This window comes from Cololabis saira, chromosome 11, assembly GCF_033807715.1.
Source record: "Cololabis saira isolate AMF1-May2022 chromosome 11, fColSai1.1, whole genome shotgun sequence".
In the NCBI taxonomy this organism is placed as follows: Eukaryota; Metazoa; Chordata; class Actinopteri; order Beloniformes; family Belonidae; genus Cololabis; species Cololabis saira.
The window spans coordinates 23,508,855-23,526,291 of NC_084597.1; the positions used below are offsets into that span (position 1 = coordinate 23,508,855).

At 44.5% G+C, this 17,437-nt stretch overlaps 1 protein-coding gene across 1 annotated transcript; it reads left to right on the forward strand.

The window, feature by feature from the left end:
* The first annotated feature begins 934 nt into the window (after window positions 1–934).
* LOC133454638 (cytochrome c oxidase subunit 5B, mitochondrial) lies at window positions 935–7,479 on the forward strand. Its single transcript, XM_061733360.1, has 4 exons — window positions 935–1,090; window positions 4,869–4,939; window positions 6,387–6,486; window positions 7,119–7,479. Exons 1-4 carry the CDS (start codon window positions 994–996, stop codon window positions 7,229–7,231), a joined length of 381 nt encoding a protein of 126 aa, XP_061589344.1. The 5' UTR covers window positions 935–993; the 3' UTR covers window positions 7,232–7,479.
* Window positions 7,480–17,437: the final 9,958 nt, after the last annotated feature.

Consider the following 17,437-nt stretch of genomic DNA (forward strand, 5'->3'; position numbering starts at 1 on the left):
ATCTCTTCAGCCGCTTTTTAAACTTCTCACATTTATGGCGCCCCCTGGAGTTTGACTTTTTCAGGTTTTTATCTTTTGTCATTGTCACGATATTATCCATTATTTAGCTAGTTTTTGCATAATGTTTAAATATGTGTTACTTCGTTATGAAGTAAAAATAAAAAATGTGCCGAATATCCTTTTTACAGCTCGGCCTCTAGTTTTATGAGCCTGAATTTGTTATTGATCAGGAAAAATCCCTCAGACAAGTTCACAGAAATAGGTTCACGTTTACGTTTACGGTGGAATAATGATAATAATAATAATAATAATAATAATAATAATAATAATAATAATAATAATAATAATAATAATAATAATAATAATGATAATAATAATAATAATAATAATAATAATAATAATAATAATAATAACAAACAAATTAACTTTTAACTTTTATTTTTTCCAATAAATGAAAATTGGTTTAGTTTTAAATAATATACATTTTTGGGGAAAACAAATCCAAATGAAATAACATTATTAGTTAGATGGTTTGGGAGGCACGCACAACCGCAGAAACCCCTCCATAGTATGTTTTAAAAACGAAATAAAAAGTTATATAACATCTATTAAGGTACTTTCAAAAGAAAATCAGTCTATAAATGATTTATGTGAAACCATGTTAGAGTCTCTTGCTCTTTAAGCTACGCTTTTTTGTTGAAATGTCAACCCCTGTGATTATTTTATTTTGTGATTTGATTTATTTTATTTATTTTCTTATTTTTTAATTTTAGAAGATCATCTTGGAAAAAATGTATAGTTACATATTCGCTACTGTGTTGTGAACTTATGTTTCAGTTGCAAACTAACGTTTCCTCAAAGGAATTTGCAATTTTGAAATGTGGAATAAAGTTTGTAAAAAAAAAAACGCAGAAACGGAAGCGGAAACGGTTGTTTGAGACCGTAGAAGAAGAGGAACTACGTCACCGGCTGACTCAGATCTCAGAAGACGAAATGGCTGCAAGGTTACTCCTCCGAACCGGCTTCAGAGCCGCGGCCAGCTGCAGGGTGGCCCGGGCTCCGGCTCTGTCCCGCGGCATGGCTGCTGGAGGTGAGTCCTGGAGCCGCACATCGCGGCCCGTTTACGGGGGGAGAGTCGGCGACACAAGGTCGATACCCGCCCTCCTGTCTCACACGCTGTGGTTCTGCTGACTCTCTCTGAGAGTGACGGCTCTTATTTCTGCTCTTTGCCACCAGGCTGAAGTCCTTCAGTTCGGCTGATCCACAATTAACATGAAAACTGTTGCCTGAATGACAGAGGAGCATTAGCTTAGCTCAATGGCGAGAGGTCAAACCTTATTTTTACAAATATTAAGGAAAAAACTATGTTATTAACAAAAATATTTGGTAAATGTGTGTTTCTGTAACTGGATTCCACTAATAATAACCGAATACTGTACATTTATTCCTTAAACGTGGCTATAACATAAGCTTCCTTTTTATACGACCTCAACTGCAGCCACCAGGGGGCGCCCGAGGTCAGCGTGCACACCTGGTACCGCCTGTTACTAGTGATGCACCGAAATGAAAATTTGTGGCCGAAACCGAAAATAATAATAAACATTTGGCCGGATACCGAACAATACCGAACATGGTTCTTCAGCAGTTTTTCATTTATTTTGCCAATTTTTTCACCATGCATAAATCAAATACATTTGATTTAGTCATGCTTTTCAAAGAAAAAAATCTTTTACAAAATTACAAGGTAGAAAATATTTATTGAACATAAAAAAATGAAAAATGTTTAATTTCCCAGCATTATGTTGTTTTGGTTCCACCTCCTGGTGAATGTTAGGTAAAATTCTTATGGGGTTAGTTTTTAGTTGGCCAACGATTTATGTAGTGCGTTACGGGACGGAGCGGCCAGTCTATTTCCTTATTTTGCAACGCCGTTATTAATTGTTCGGTTTTTTTCCCACTTATTCCACCGAACACCGAAAGTGTTTTTTTGCCATTTTCGGCCGAACAATTTCGGTTACCGAACAATCGGTGCATCACTACCTGGTAACACCTGGTAACACCTGGTAACACCTGGTAGCGGTTGTCGAGGTCAGCCTCGATTCATCTGGGAATTTGTTTCATTGAGCTTAAAGAGCATATTGCAGGTTGGAGACCCCTGTGAATCAATCTGTAGGAAAATAATGTAGGAACTGAATTTTCATTGAAATACGCATAAATATATACTACAGTGACCTCTGGAGTTGTTTTTGTGAGAGTATTTTACTTCCGCATCTGAAAAAGCTGAACCGGGAGTGACGTCACACTGGGGAGCGCGGTGAATTCAACAATAAGAAAAATAATGGATCTTAATGTTAGTTGTGACACTGAAGAGGTTGTGAATGTGTATTCACACCAATATGACTAAGAACCCGTTAGTCCCCCCACGTTCTTTTGATTGACAGCTGAAACTCGCTTTTTAAAAGGCTGATTTATGGGTCCGCGTTACACCAACGCAGACCCTACGGCGTAGGTTACGCGGCGACGCACCGAACGCTGCGTGCGCTGCGTACCCTACACCGTAGGCTACGCCGTCGATTTTACGCGGAACCATAAATCCGCCTTTATTCACTGCAGCACCCGCCCGTGCTCCCGAAAGAAACTCCGAAAATAACTCCTTAAAAACGGGTGAGTACTTGTAATCTGTCTACGTTTGTACTTTCTAAACAGAAAACAGGCTTATTATCTTATCTTTTTTTTTTTAAAAGCATCCGAAATAGCCGGGTATTTTTAAAACCAAATACTCCCCTCCCTTCGTTTATAAAATAATTTGTATCCACATTACATCGTTGTTAAAAAAAAAAAAAAAAACCTTCCACACAGAACCGAAGATCTGCCTTTTCGACCACATTCATAAGCACAGACCTGTAGATCATCTGGTCTTCCGGACTCCGGGCCGCCTCCGCGGCGCAGTTACCCCGGGATCAGCGCCTCCTCCTCGGGCAACGAGCTGGAGTTCCCCCCGGTGTCCGCCACGGAGCTGCCGCGTTAATCGACGCAGGGCTGCAGCAGGGCTGCGCAGCTTTCCCGGGACCCGCGTCTCATTCTCGGGAAACGAGCTCGACTCCCCCCGTGTCAGATCCATGGTCCCACCGCGGAGCTGCCGCGTTAACCGACGCAGCCCTGCCGCAGCCCTGCTGCAGCCCTGCCGCAGCCCTGCCGCAGCCCTGCCGCAGCCCTGCCGCAGCCCTGCCGCAGCCCTGCCGCAGCCCTGCCGCAGCCCTGCCGCAGCCCTGCTGCAGCCCTGCTGCAGCCCTGCTGCGCGTCGCCGCGTACCCTACGGCGTAGGCTCCGCGTCGGTGTAATGGTGTCAAGAGCAGAGACCATTTATTTAATAAATAGCTTGGAGAACAGATGGTGGATCATCTGTAGAACTGTAGTAAACAAAGGTCGCACGTTAGACGTCAGACTCAGAGCAGATTTGTTGTTGTTTTGGAGCATAATGTGACGTTCGAAAACGCAAAACTCCGGTTGTCTCTGTTTACACCAGGTCTACACGCATCTACATAAACGGAGTTTTCAAAAATCTTCCCTTTGCCCGGAGTTTTTTTAAACATTCGTTTATTTGTGTTTTCATGTGGATGACAGGTCCAAACGTAGGAAAATATCTTGGGTTTAGCAGATACCCGGCTACGTGTGTACGGGGTCTGGGCATACAGATGGGGCAGAGCTGTGGAGACTGCTCCCTGGCGTGACGTCATATGACGCTGTGTTCGAAAAAAAGAGCGTTTGTACGAGCTTGGCTAAAATCAGCCACTTTTTCCTCTGAATAAGTGCCCTTATGTCTTGTAAAACATATTAAATCCTACATTAACTTCTCACATAGTCATTTTCACATAAGGTCAGGTATCATTTTTGAAAAAATTCTAACCTGCAATATGCTCTTTAAGTCTTAAAGCTTTGGATGACGCTTTGGTTTTCACATAGGTTGCAGTTTTGTGAGATTTCCAAGATAATTAATTGGGATTTTGGGATTTATTTATTTATTGGTGGGGGGGGTATTCCAAAGTTTGTGATTTTGGAATTTCAGATCTTCCAAAGTCAAAATTTAAATAATGCTCATGTCCGTTGCAGCAGATATGTATGTTTTTTAGGGCTGAAACGATTCCTCGAATAATTTGAGTAATTCCATTACAAAAAATGATCGAGGAATTTTCTCTGCCTCGAGGAATCGTTTAATTTCACCAGCTCAAAGCAGGTATTACGCCCGGACTACATTTAATGCAGCACAACGTGCTGACGCAGCGCACGTAAAAGGTAGAAGAAAGAGGCGGCGGCCGGCGGGTATGTTTGGTTTTTATAACATGTCGTGCTCAGGCAATGAGTCTGCAATGGCCCAGACGGAGACACATGTAGCTCAGTGCTTAACTTTTATTTTTAATCCACTCTATATTTTTTTCTGGTCCGTTCTCCTATATGTTCCCCCTCTAAAGCCAAAATTATTGTTCCGCGTTAAATCCACGTTGCCACGTTGGTGTAACGCGGAACCATAAATCAGCCTTCACCCGGTACATAGGTTTCTCTAAACATCTGTTCCCGCTACAGTTTTAACTAAAAGAAAATGTGCTCCAATACAGCAGGTCTCATAATTTTATTTTGAACACTGCCAAAACTCTAACATAAAACTTAACTAGAACTTAAAATTTGCTTGACACAAATGAAAGTTCAATTGAAACACGTGGGAAAAACACCTAACCTTTTTAGTGATGTGTGTTATCAGGTGTAATGGCATTTTTAGGCTATTTACTGTGAGACAAATATTCAAATAAGGATCTGGTTGAGAGGAACCCTGGTTATGGTTTTGTGCCTCATACGTGTGTTTCTGTTTTCAGGGATTCCCACGGATGAGGAGCAGGCCACCGGAATGGAGAAGATCATCATGAAGGCCATGAAAGACGGAACAGTAAGACACTTTGTGTTAACATAAAATTAAAATGTTGGCATTTGTCTGCAGCAACCACATCTACACCGTCACTGAAGAGGAACGTTGTGTCTGAGTCGTAAAGACGATTCAAATTTCTTTGTAATCACCGTTTTATTCACGACAGGATCCAGATTTATCATCAAACATCAATTTTTCTTGATTCATTTTGGTCCTTAACAATTGTTGTAAACTCTTCTTTCATCTAATGACAGACCAGCGGTTGACTTAGTTTTTTGTTAATCAGTTTGAGCCATAGTGTCAGGATAAATTTGTTTTTATTTTCACATTTAGAGTAAACAAATGTAAGGAATGACGTGGTGGCAGCTTCTCAGATGAAGAGTGATGTGGATGGACTCCGAGTCAGGAACTAGTTACCTGTAGTCACCTACTGGTCAGCAGCTGGAGTACCAGCACAGCTGAGGTCCTCCATGATGGTGATAGATCTGAACCAGAACCACAGGGTCCGAAACACCCAAATTGAATCAAAAACCAGAACTCACACCAGTTTTCTGAGGAAAAAACTTTGTTCTCCAACACTTCTGCTCAATGATATTGATATTTTCTCATAAAGATCTTCATTGATTGGTCTGGTGTCATTAGGGAATAAAATCCCGATTTTTTTATTTATATTTTTTTTTTTCTCTCTCTCTCTGAAAACCCGATTTTCGATTTGATTTTTTTTTTGGTAAAAGTACAAAAGACAATGGAATAAATTGTTTCAAATATTTTATCTTTATTTTTAAAGAAAAATAGCAAACACATTTCCCTATTGGGAATGAAGTGCAATTGAAAGATACTGTAAATCCTCCTTGAGTTTAGTAAAGTGACAACATTTACTATATTCTTGACCAAACAAAGATGACTAGACGCATGCAGCCAGCTGCAAAAAAGGAAAATCGATTTTCCGATTTTCCTTTTTTTAACATTGTCTTGATTAATAAATCCAATTTTAGATTTAAAATCGATTAATCGCACAGTCCTAGGTGTCATCCTTTTTCTCTGCTCAACCGGGAGCTACATGATTTGGCTCCACGCGAATTAATTAGGCTTCTTCAGTCATTAATTAACAACTGATTTGGTTGAAACGGGGGAATTTTCAGGTGTTTTACTAAAAAACAGCTGGTCTGGTTTATGGTGATTGAAACACGCCAGACACAGGAAGACGCCCAGATACACGGGAGGACTTCCATAGTGATTCAAACAAACATGGCAACATTCTACTTTCTGTATCAACAGACACAAATATCTTCCAAGGAAATAATCAGAGCACCTTCTTGTCAGCTACAGAGCAAGTCTAGCACCGAGCAGTGATGGACAACATCCATGCTGATCTGAGACTGAGACCTGATTGATTGTTGACAGATGAGTGCAGGTAAACTCTCAGGTGCGGTACCTGGCATTCACCGTTCCCCTCTTCCTTCTGCAGGATCCCTACAACATGATGAAGCCTAAGGCCTACGCTGGCTCCAAGGTGGACCCTCACCTAGTTCCCTCCATCACCAACAAGAGGGTAGTGGGATGTGTCTGTAAGTAATGACTTCCAGTGTGCTCCTTTTAAGGACTTTGATTGTTCAAGCTTTTTAAATCTAAGTTCTGAGAACTCTCAGCTTGTCCAGACAGTCATTAAATTATAAAAACTGGTATTAGAGTGTACATCAAATTTAAACGGTAGTGTGTTTCTACATCCAGAAGGGAGCAGAGCTGCAAACAGGGGAAGACTTCACTGATAACAGAAAATAAAACTTAAGGCATATAAACTCTAGTTAGATCCCAGCTGGAGATGTACTGGACTGAGGTCAAGGATCTTAACAGATCTGAATGGTTTGAGATCCAGGCTCCAGACTCTGCAGATGTAGTTCCCCCTACAGCCACCAGGAGGCTCCAGACTACAGGTTAAAACACGATAATCCAGAATTAGTGGAGAATTTAAACGTGTAGATGCCTATATGTGAACTTGAAGAATCGAAATTAGTTAAATTATGATGCAGTAGTTAATTTGAAGTCCCTTTTTTGTTTTCTTCTTCTTAAACTTTTCAACTAGAAATGCACCAATTGGAATTTTCAGGTCCAATTCAGATATTTCAGTCAGTGTGACCTGCCGATGCACAATATGCTAGTTTTTTTTAGGTCTCACCTGCTCCGTTTTTCCTCCTCTCAGGTGAGGAAGACAACACCGCTGTGGTCTGGTTCTGGCTTCATGAGGGCGAGCCCCAGCGCTGTCCATCCTGCGGCGCCCACTACAAACTGGTGGCCCACGAGCTCCCCCACTAACCTAAATCCCAGTTTGGCTTCCCTGGGACCATCTTCCATCTCCAGATCGACGGGAGCACCAGATATCTTCATGTCTGTTTCCTGGTCTGGTGTTCCGTCGCTGGTTTCCTGCTGACCTCATCATTTTACATTTCCTTCATATATTGCGTGTTAGGGACCTTCACCTCAGTTTACATGACACTTGTACTGTACATGTTACACTCGGACCACTTACCTTCTCTTAAAACCAATAAATTGCTTAAATCTTACTGGTCTGTTGTTGGTCTGCTTTGCCAAATGGGAGGAACCTGCAGTCTTGGAAGTGAGCTGTATGCCATTCTGACCAAAACTGTCCAGACACCCTCGTTTATTGGTGGCGGTTAGTTCACATGGTTTCAGTCCATGTGGCAGCAGCCCAAATATCAAGTGGCTCAGGTCCGAGTCCCGGTCTGTCGACCTGCTGACAGTCCTCGTTTCAGCTCCGGCTGCATGTGTTTGTGTCCATAGCAACCACAAGTTTGGACAAATGTGACCAAAATGTATTTAACATCATGTTTGTTAGCATGAGCTTAACTAAAATGGGTAACTTAAAACTGAGCTGGGGTGGGTGTGTTCCGGATGACCTCTAGGTCTTTATGCTCAGATGAACCACAACCCTTTTGTTCTCACCATTATTCATTGAAAAAAATGCACTTGGCTGAGGGTTCAGGAGCTGCTATTCATCATCGACAACCTGATCACCAGCAGCACTGCAGACACGGTTACCACAACTACGGTACACTTATGAAACGCAGATAAATGCTTTATTCTAAAAAGATGGACAGCATTGGTTGTTCTGGATCCCTGAAATAGCAAAATGAAGCCTTAGACCAGGGGTATTCAATTAGATTCGGCCGGGGGCCACATCTGCAAAAGGACTGTATGGAGAGGGCCGCACAATTTGAAAATGTGGGGGTTTTCAAAATGTATTTTGCACTCAAAGACGATGACTTATGTAAATATAATACATTTGTATTATACATTTGAATATATCTAGTTTACATATGAATTATGTATTAATTGTCTCCAGATTTACTAATTGTGAATGTTAAATATAATATTCAGATAAAGAAAATATTATTTTGAATGCAAGTTCATGCATTGTGCAAACTTAATGAAGTTGATATTGACCTACTTTTAATAAAACACGCCATAATGACAAAGCACCACTTTCCACCAAGATTTCCTTATTTGAATATTATATTAAGCATTGAGCACAACCATTTTAGTCCATAGTAGCCAGTTATAAAAATATTATTTAAAAAAAAAAAAAAAAAAAAAAAAAAAAAAAATTTTTTTTTTTTTTTTCAACAAACACCCCCTTTTTTGAAATATGACCAGGGGCCACATAAAAGCTCCTGGCGGGCCGCATGTGGCCCGCGGGCCGCCAATTGAATAGCCCTGCCTTAGACCTTTAGAACTGATTGAAAGCTTACTTCAGTATCACTGGAACAGAAGATTTATCACTTAAGATTTCCTGCTAATGTTAGAGGTGCTGAACATTGTTTTGATCTGAATAAAGACTGAAACTGACACATTTCTCCTGCTGTCCAAGAGATGGCATCTTCGGGGGACCAACATCGATCCTGGCATCTCTCCAGAAGTCTGGGTCTCAGTTTAAGGGGTACTATTCGTGGGCCAACCGTAATGTCAGTATTAATTAGGGCCCTATTGTATCTGTAGGAATTTTTCTTTATTAGGGCCCGAGCACCTTCAGTGCGAAGGCCCTATTGTATCTGTAGGAATTTTTATTATTAGGGCCCGAGCACTTGCAGTGCGAAGGCCCTATTGTATTTGCAGGAATTTTTATTATTATTATTATTATTATTATTATTATTATTATTTTTCTTCTGACAAAGTGATGGCCTTTTTGGCCCCCTTAACATGCCCAAAAAGTCACCAAATTTTGCACCCAAGTCAGGCCTGGCGAAAAATTTGATATTTCATGGTTTGCATTAATGGGCGTGGCAAAATGGCTCAACAGCGCCCCCTTGAAATCTTTGTGCCTCAAGCCCCACGATACGGTTTGACGTACATGCACGAAAATCGGTACACACCTGTATCATGGGACAACTTAAAGAAAAGTCTCTTGGGGTCATGCCCGAAACCGAACAGGAAGTCGGCCATTTTGAATTAATCGTGTCACTTTGGCGCAATTTATGCCATTCCTTCGGCAGTTAATTCAGCCCGAACCGTAACGTGCACCCAGGTGTGTTATACATCAAAATGTGCGTCTCCCTCCTGCGACCACACGCATTACTTTTCTCTTTCAAAAGCTTTACCGTGGCGACGCTAGACGCCAAAAAGCGCGCCGACCCTTCATCTGGTTGGTTCAGACAGAAAAAACTTTGCGCCTCAAGCCCCATAATACGCTTTGACGTACATGAACGAAAATCGGTACACACCTGTATCATGTCGCAACTAAAAGAAAAGTCTCTTGGCGCCATGGCCGAAACCGAACAGAGAGTCGGCCATTTTGAACATTCTGAATTAATTGCGTAATTTTGGAGCAATATATGCCATTCCTTCGAGAGTTAATTCAGCCCGAACTGTATCGTGAACCCAGATGTGTTATACATCAAAATGAGCGGCTCCATCCTGCGACTACACGCATTACTTTTCTCTTTCAAAAGTGTTACCGTGGCGACGCTAGACGCCAACAAGCGCACCCCCCCTTCATCTGATTGGTCCATATTTGATAGTTCCCCAAAAGGCACCAAATTTGGCATGCAAGCCAGGCCTGGCGATAAATTTGATATTTCATGGTTTGCATTAATGGGCGTGGCAAAATGGCTCAACAGCGCCCCCCGGAAAACTTTGTGCCTCAAGCCCCACAATACGGTTTGACGTACATGCACGAAAATCGCTACACACCTGTATCATGGCACAACTTAAAGAAAAGTCTCTTGGAGCCATGGCCGAAACCGAACAGGATGTCGGCCATTTTGAATAAATTGTGTCATTTTGGCGAAATTTATGCCATTCCTTCGGCAGTTAATTCAGCCCGAACCGTAACGTGCACCCAGGTGTGTTATACATCTAAATGTGCGTCTACATCCTGCGACACCACGCATTACTTTTCTCTTTCAAAAGTGTTACCGTGGCGACGCTAGACGCCAAAAGGCACGCCCCCCCTTCATGTGATTGGTCCATATTTGATAGTTCTCCAAAAGTCACCAAATTTTGCATGCAAGCCAGACTTGGTGATAAATTTGATATTTCATGGTTTGCATTAATGGGCGTGGCCTAACGGCTCAACAGCGCCCCCTAGAATACTTTTATCTGCCATAACTTTTGAATGGTTTGACATAGGAAGTCGTGGGTGGTGTCATGGGACATTGTACTGACTTCTTAAGCTTCGTTGGCCAGAATTAGCCCCGCCTCTTCTTCTGATTGGTTGTCCCTTTTTTCTGCTATAACTTTTTAATGGTTTGACATAGGAAGTCGTGGGTGGTGTCATGGGACTCTGTAATGAGTTCTTAAGCTTCGTTGGCCTTAATTAGCCCCGCCCCTTCTTCTGATTGGTTGTCCCGATTTTCTGCTATAACTTTGGAATGGTTTGACATAGAGAGTCCCGCTTCCTGATTCAAACGTCTGCTGGCCCCGCCCCCCGACCAATCAGTGGCGAGTAGGGTGATGACGGCCCCGCCCCCCGACCAATCAGTGGCGAGTAGGGTGATGACGGCCCCGCCCCCCGACCAATCAGTGGCGAGTATGGTGATGATGGCCCCGCCCCCCGACCAATCAGTGGCGAGTAGGGTGATGACGGCCCCGCTCCCCGACCAATCAGCTGCCTGTAATATGGTGTCATGCTCTCGCGCTGACTCCCGCTTCCTGATTCAAACGTCTGCCGGCCCCGCCCCCCGACCAATCAGTAGGGTGATGACGGCCCCGCTCCCCGACCAATCAGCTGCCTGTAATATGGCGTCATGCTCTCGCGCTGACTCCCGCTTCCTGATTCAAACGTCTGCCGGCCCCGCCCCCCGACCAATCAGTGGCGAGTAGGGTGATGACGGCCCCGCCCCCCGACCAATCAGTGGCGAGTAGGGTGATGACGGCCCCGCCCCCCGACCAATCAGCTGTTGTAATGTGGTTACGTCAGAAATAGTCCCGTGCTCAGCCCGGTTAGAACCTCGGTGGAATGGTTACAGAAAAAGTAATAATAAAAATATAGTGTTTTACTAATATTTATACCTTACAAATATTTTAAAAATTAGGAAAAAATGGTTCCAGATATTTTATCGCTATTTTGGTCTGTCATAAGCTAGTAAGTCATAACAGTACCTAAGCTGACATGTAGCTCAGCCAGATCATTGGGGTCTTTGGTTCCTGAGGTTGAGAGTTCGAGCCTGGCTGAATTCTGAATTTTTGTGAGCAATTTTTGTCACCAAAGTCACCAGATTTTGCATTCAAGCCAGGCCTGGTGATACATTTGATAATTCATGGTTTGCATTAATGGGCGTGGCCTAACGGCTCAACAGCGCCCCCTAGAATACTTTTCTCTGCCATAACTTTTGAATGGTTTGACATAAAGAGTCGTGGGTGGTGTCATGGGACTCGGTATTGAGTCCTTGACCTTCATTGGCCTGAATTAGCCCCGCCCCTTCTTCTGATTGGTTGTCCCGATTTTCTGCCATAACTTTTGAATGCTTTGACATAGAGAGTCGTGGGTGGTGTCATCAGACTCTGTATGGAGTCCCTGACCTTCATTGGCCTGAATTAGCCCTGCCCCTTCTTCTGATTGGTGGTTCCTTTTTTCTGCTATAACTTTTGAATGGTTTGACATAGAGAGTCGTGGGTGCTGTCATTTCTGATATGCTTATGGGGGGCGGTGGACGTGAGTGCGAGGGCCCGTTCATCGCTGCTTGCAGCTTTAATTATTATTATTATTTTCCTGACAAAGTGAAGGCCTTTTTGCCCCCCTTAACATGCCCAAAAAGTCACCAAATTTTGCACCCTAGTCAGGCCTGGCGAAAAATTTGATATTTAAAGGTTTGCATTAATGGGCGTGGCAAAATGGCTCAACAGCGCCCCCCGGAAAACTTTGTGCCTCAAGCCCCACAATACGGTTTGACGTACATGCACGAAAATCGCTACACACCTGTATCATGGCACAACTTAAAGAAAAGTCTCTTGGAGCCATGGCCGAAACCGAACAGGAAGTCGGCCATTTTGAATACATTGTGTCATTTTGGCGAAATTTATGCCATTCCTTCGGCAGTTAATTCAGCCCGAACCGTAACGTGCCCCCAGGTGTGTTATACATCAAAATGTGCGTCTACATCCTGCGACACCACGCATTACTTTTCTCTTTCAAAAGTGTTACCGTGGCGACGCTAGACGCCAAAAGGCGCGCCCCCCCTTCATGTGATTGGTCCATATTTGATAGTTCTCCAAAAGTCACCAAATTTTGCATGCAAGCCAGACTTGGCGATAAATTTGATATTTCATGGTTTGCATTAATGGGCGTGGCCTAACGGCTCAACAGCGCCCCCTAGAATACTTTTCTCTGCCATAACTTTTGAATGGTTTGACATAGAGAGTTGTGGGTGGTGTCATGGGACTCTGTAATGAGTCCTTAAGCTTTGTTGGCCTTAATAATAATAATAATAATAATAATAAATTTTATTTCTAAGGCGCCTTTCTAGGCACTCAAGGTCGCCGTACAAAACATGTTAAAATAATTGCAGAATACATTTAAAAACAAACATCAGAAGTATTAAAAAACAGTAGAGGTAAGAACATTAAAAGAGATGAATTGTTAAATGGGATAGGCAGTCTTGAACAGATGAGTTTTGAGTTGTGATTTGAAATTAGGAAATGAATCAATGTTCCTGAGTTGGGGTGGTAGTGAGTTCCAGAGACGAGGAGCAGAGCGGCTGAATGCTCTGCTCCCCATGGTGGTGAGACGGGCGGAGGGGGCAGACAGTTGTAGGGAGGAAGAGGATCGTAGAGCTCGGGAGGGAGTGTGGACGTGGAGGAGATCAGACAGATATGGGGGGGCGAGGTTGTGGATGGCCTTGAAAGCAAACAGAAGGACCTTGAACTGGATACGGAACTGAACCGGGAGCCAGTGGAGCTGTTGGAGGACAGGAGTGATGTGATGGATGGAGGGGGTCCGAGTTATGATGCGGGCAGCTGAATTCTGGACCAGTTGGAGTTTATGGAGGGATTTGTGAGGGAGGCCGAAGAGGAGAGAGTTGCAGTAGTCCAGGCGGGAAGTGACGAGGCTGTGAACAAGGATGGCGGCAGTGTGGGGGGTAAGGGAGGGGCGGAGGCGATTGATGTTACGTAGATGGAAGTAGGCAGACCGGGTAATGTTATTGATGTGGGATTGAAAAGATAGTGTGCTGTCCAGGATGACACCCAGGCTCTTAGCTTGGGGGGAGGGTGAAACAGTGGAGTTGTCTATAGTGAGAGAAAAACTGTCGGTTTTGGATAAGGTGGATTTAGTGCCAATGAGGAGAACCTCTGTTTTATTGCTGTTTAATTTAAGGAAGTTTTGGGTGAACCAGGTTTTTATTTCAGAAATGCAGTCAGTAAGGGAGGTGGGCGGGAGAGAGGATGAGGGTTTGGTGGTGAGGTAGAGCTGGGTGTCATCAGCATAGCAGTGGAAGTGGACGTTGAATTTGCGGAAGATATTGCCGAGGGGAAGGAGGTAGATGATGAAGAGTAGGGGCCCCAGGACAGAGCCCTGGGGCACACCAGAAGTGACGGAGGAGGGGGTGGATTTCAGGGACTTGAGTTGGATGAACTGAGTGCGGCCAGAGAGGTATGACATGAACCAGTCCAGTGGAGTGTGGGTGATGCCGATGGAGGATAACCTGTTGAGGAGGGTGGTGTGACGGATGGTGTCGAAGGCCGCACTCAGGTCAAGGAGGATGAAGATGGTGAGGAGTCCAGAATCAGCTGCCATGAGAAGGTCGTTGGTGATTTTGATGAGTGCTGTTTCGGTGCTGTGAAGTGGGCGGAAACCGGACTGGAACTGTTCATACAGGTTGTTATGGGACAGGTGAGAATGGAGTTGGGAAGCAACTGTTTTTTCGAGGATTTTGGAGATGAAAGGTAGGTTGGATATTGGACGGAAGTTGTTGAAGTTGGAGGGGTCGGCACCAGGTTTTTTAAGGATTGGAGTAATGGCAGCAGTTTTAAAGGATGCGGGGACAGTTCCAGTGGTGAGAGAGGAGTGGATGATGGCAGAGATGAGGGGAACCAAGGAGGGGGAGCAGGCTTTAACAAGATGTGTGGGCAGGGGGTCCAGTTGGCAGGTGGATGACTTGGATTTTTGTATGAGTTCTGAGATTTCTGAGAAAGTGGGGAGATGGAAGGAGGAGAATGGGTGTGTGGACGGATGAAAGTTGGCTGAGGAGCTGGGGTGGGAGATTGATCCGAGGTGCTCATGGATGATCTTGATTTTTTCATTGAAAAATGTCATGATGGAGTTGCAGAAGGAGGTTGTGTGGAGGTGGGAGGGGAGAGAGTCCTGGGGTTGGGTCATATTGTTGAGTAGGGAGAATAGTGACTTGGAGTTTCCTTTGTTGGCAGTGATTATGGCGGAGTAGTAGTGGGTTTTGGTGCTGACAATGGCGTCCTTATAGCATAGTATGTGATTATTGTACATTTCCTTGTGGATAGTGAGACCAGTTTTTTTATGGAGGCGTTCCAGTTGCCGACCTTTGGCTTTCAGGAGATGGAGATCAGGGGTGAACCAGGGGGCGGAGACAGAAAAAGAAACGGATCTGGTTTTTAACGGAGCAAGGGAGTTAAGAATATTATGGAGTCCAGAGTTGTAATGAGAGACCAGATCATCAGGGGTGGATAGACTGTGGATGTCAGGGAGGCAGGAGGAGTGGATACATGAAGTGAGAGTGGCAGGGTTAATATTTTTTAAATTCCGGAATGAAATGAGGCGTGGTTTTTTAGTGGTGGAAAGAGTGAGTTTCACTGTAAATGAAAGGAGAAAGTGGTCGGTTATGGGAAGTTCATCAGCTGTAAGATCGGAGGGAGTGACACCAGAGCAGCAGATTAAATCAATAATGTGTCCTTTTGAATGCGTGGGAAAGGTGGTGTGTTGCTGACATCCAAAACTCTCTAAACAGGAGGTGAAGTCTTTGGTGAGAGGCAGATTAATATTGTCCATGTGGATATTGAAATCACCCAGTATTATGATGTTTGGTGAGAGGGATGATAGATGGGTGAGAAAGGCAGCAAAGTCATTTAAAAATTGATTATTGGGTTTGGGGGGGCGGTAGACTGTGGCGATGATGGTTGGAGTGGGACCAGACAGCTCACACACAGTGGACTCAAACGAGCTGGACACAGGCACAGACACCGGCGAGACTTTCCAGGTCTCGCGGTGAATTACCGCGAGACCTCCTCCCCGGCCGGAGCCACGGGGTTGACAAATGTAAACAAACCCACGCGGGGTGGATTCATTCAGTTGTGAGTAGTCGTTGGGCTGTTGCCATGTCTCGGTTAAACAAATAAAGTCAAGCTTACGGTCGGTGATGAGGTCCTGGATGAGATGTCCTTTGCTTGTCAGTGAACGGATGTTGAGTAGAGCAAAGTTGAGTGAAGTGTTGTCGCAGCTGCTGGTGGTGTTAGCCGACCGAGCTAGGCGGGCTAACACACCGTGGTTGACAGCTCGGCTGGTGGAGCGTGGAGGGTGACGAGAGCTGGACCAGATGGACTTTATTGCTGTGGAGCTGTTATGGTGGAAATGCCGGCGGGGCCCTCGGGGCCCTCGGTGGATATATCTCCGGCGTGGCTGGAAGGCGATGTCCGGGTGAAGGTGGAGAGCCTCCGGCGCAGGTCCAGGCAGGTGAAACCGCAGCCGGAGCAGGTCAACGGCCGGGTATTGTATCAGACCCGTCACTGGCAGGTGAACAGGCAGTAGAAAGAGCCAGGCACAGACAAGCAGGATGTATGTCCTGCCGACCCTCATTGTGGATACAGACTTGGAAACGTACAGACTTGGAAACGTCAAACAGCCGGAAAAAAGACGGAAAAAAGACACCAGGTGAGCGGTGAGCAGCGGCACCAGGTTGCGCCAGCGTTCACTCACAGCGTTCACTCACAGCGTTCACTCACTTAATTAGCCCCGCCCCTTCTTCTGATTGGTTGTCCCGATTTTCTGCTATAAATTTTGAATGGTTTGACATAGGAAGTCATGGGTGGAATCATGGGACTCTGTAATGAGTTCTTAAGCTTCGTTGGCCTTAATTAGCCCCGCCCCTTCTTCTGATTGGTTGTCCCGATTTTCTGCTATAACTTTGGAATGGTTTGACATAGAGAGTCCTGGGTGGTGTCATAAGATTCTGTATGGAGTCCTTGACCTTCATTGGCCTGAATTAGCCCCGCCCCTTCTTGTCATTGGTTGTCCCTTTTTTCTGCTATAACATTTTAATTGTTTGACATAGGAAGTCGTGGGTGGTGTCATGGGACTCTGTAATGAGTCCTTAAGCTTCGTTAGCCTTAATTAGCCCCGCCCCTTCTTCTGATTGGTTGTCCCGATTTTCTGCTATAACTTTGGAATGGTTTGACATAGAGAGTCGTGGGTGGTGTCATCAGATTCTTTATGGAGCCCTTGACCTTCATTGGCTTAAATTAGCCCCACCCCTTCTTCTGATTGGTTGTCCCTATTTTCTGCTATAACTTTTGAATGGTTTGACATAGGAAGTCGTGGGTGGTGTCATGGGACTCTGTAATGAGTCCTTAAGCTTCGTTGGCCTTAATTAGCCCCGCCCCTTCTTCTGATTGGTTGTCCCGATTTTCTGCTATAACTTTGGAATGGTTTGACATAGAGAGTCGTGGGTGGTGTCATCAGATTCTGTATGGAGTCCTTGACCTTCATTGGCCTGAATTATCCCCGCCCCTTCTTCTGATTGGTTGTCCCTTTTTTCTGCTATAACTTTTCAATGGTTTGACATAGGAAGTCGTGGGTGGTGTCATTTCTTATACTTATGGGGGGCGGTGGCCGTGAGTGCGAGGGCCCATTCATTGCTGCTTGCAGCTTTAATTCTTTCTTTTTCTTCTGACGAAATGAGGGCCTTTTTGCCCCCCTAAACGTGACCCAAAAGTCACCAAATTTTGCACGCAAGCCAGGCTTGGCGAAAAATGTGATATTTAATGGTTTGCATTATTGGGCGTGGCCTAATGTCTCAACAGCGCCCCCTAGAAAACTTTGTG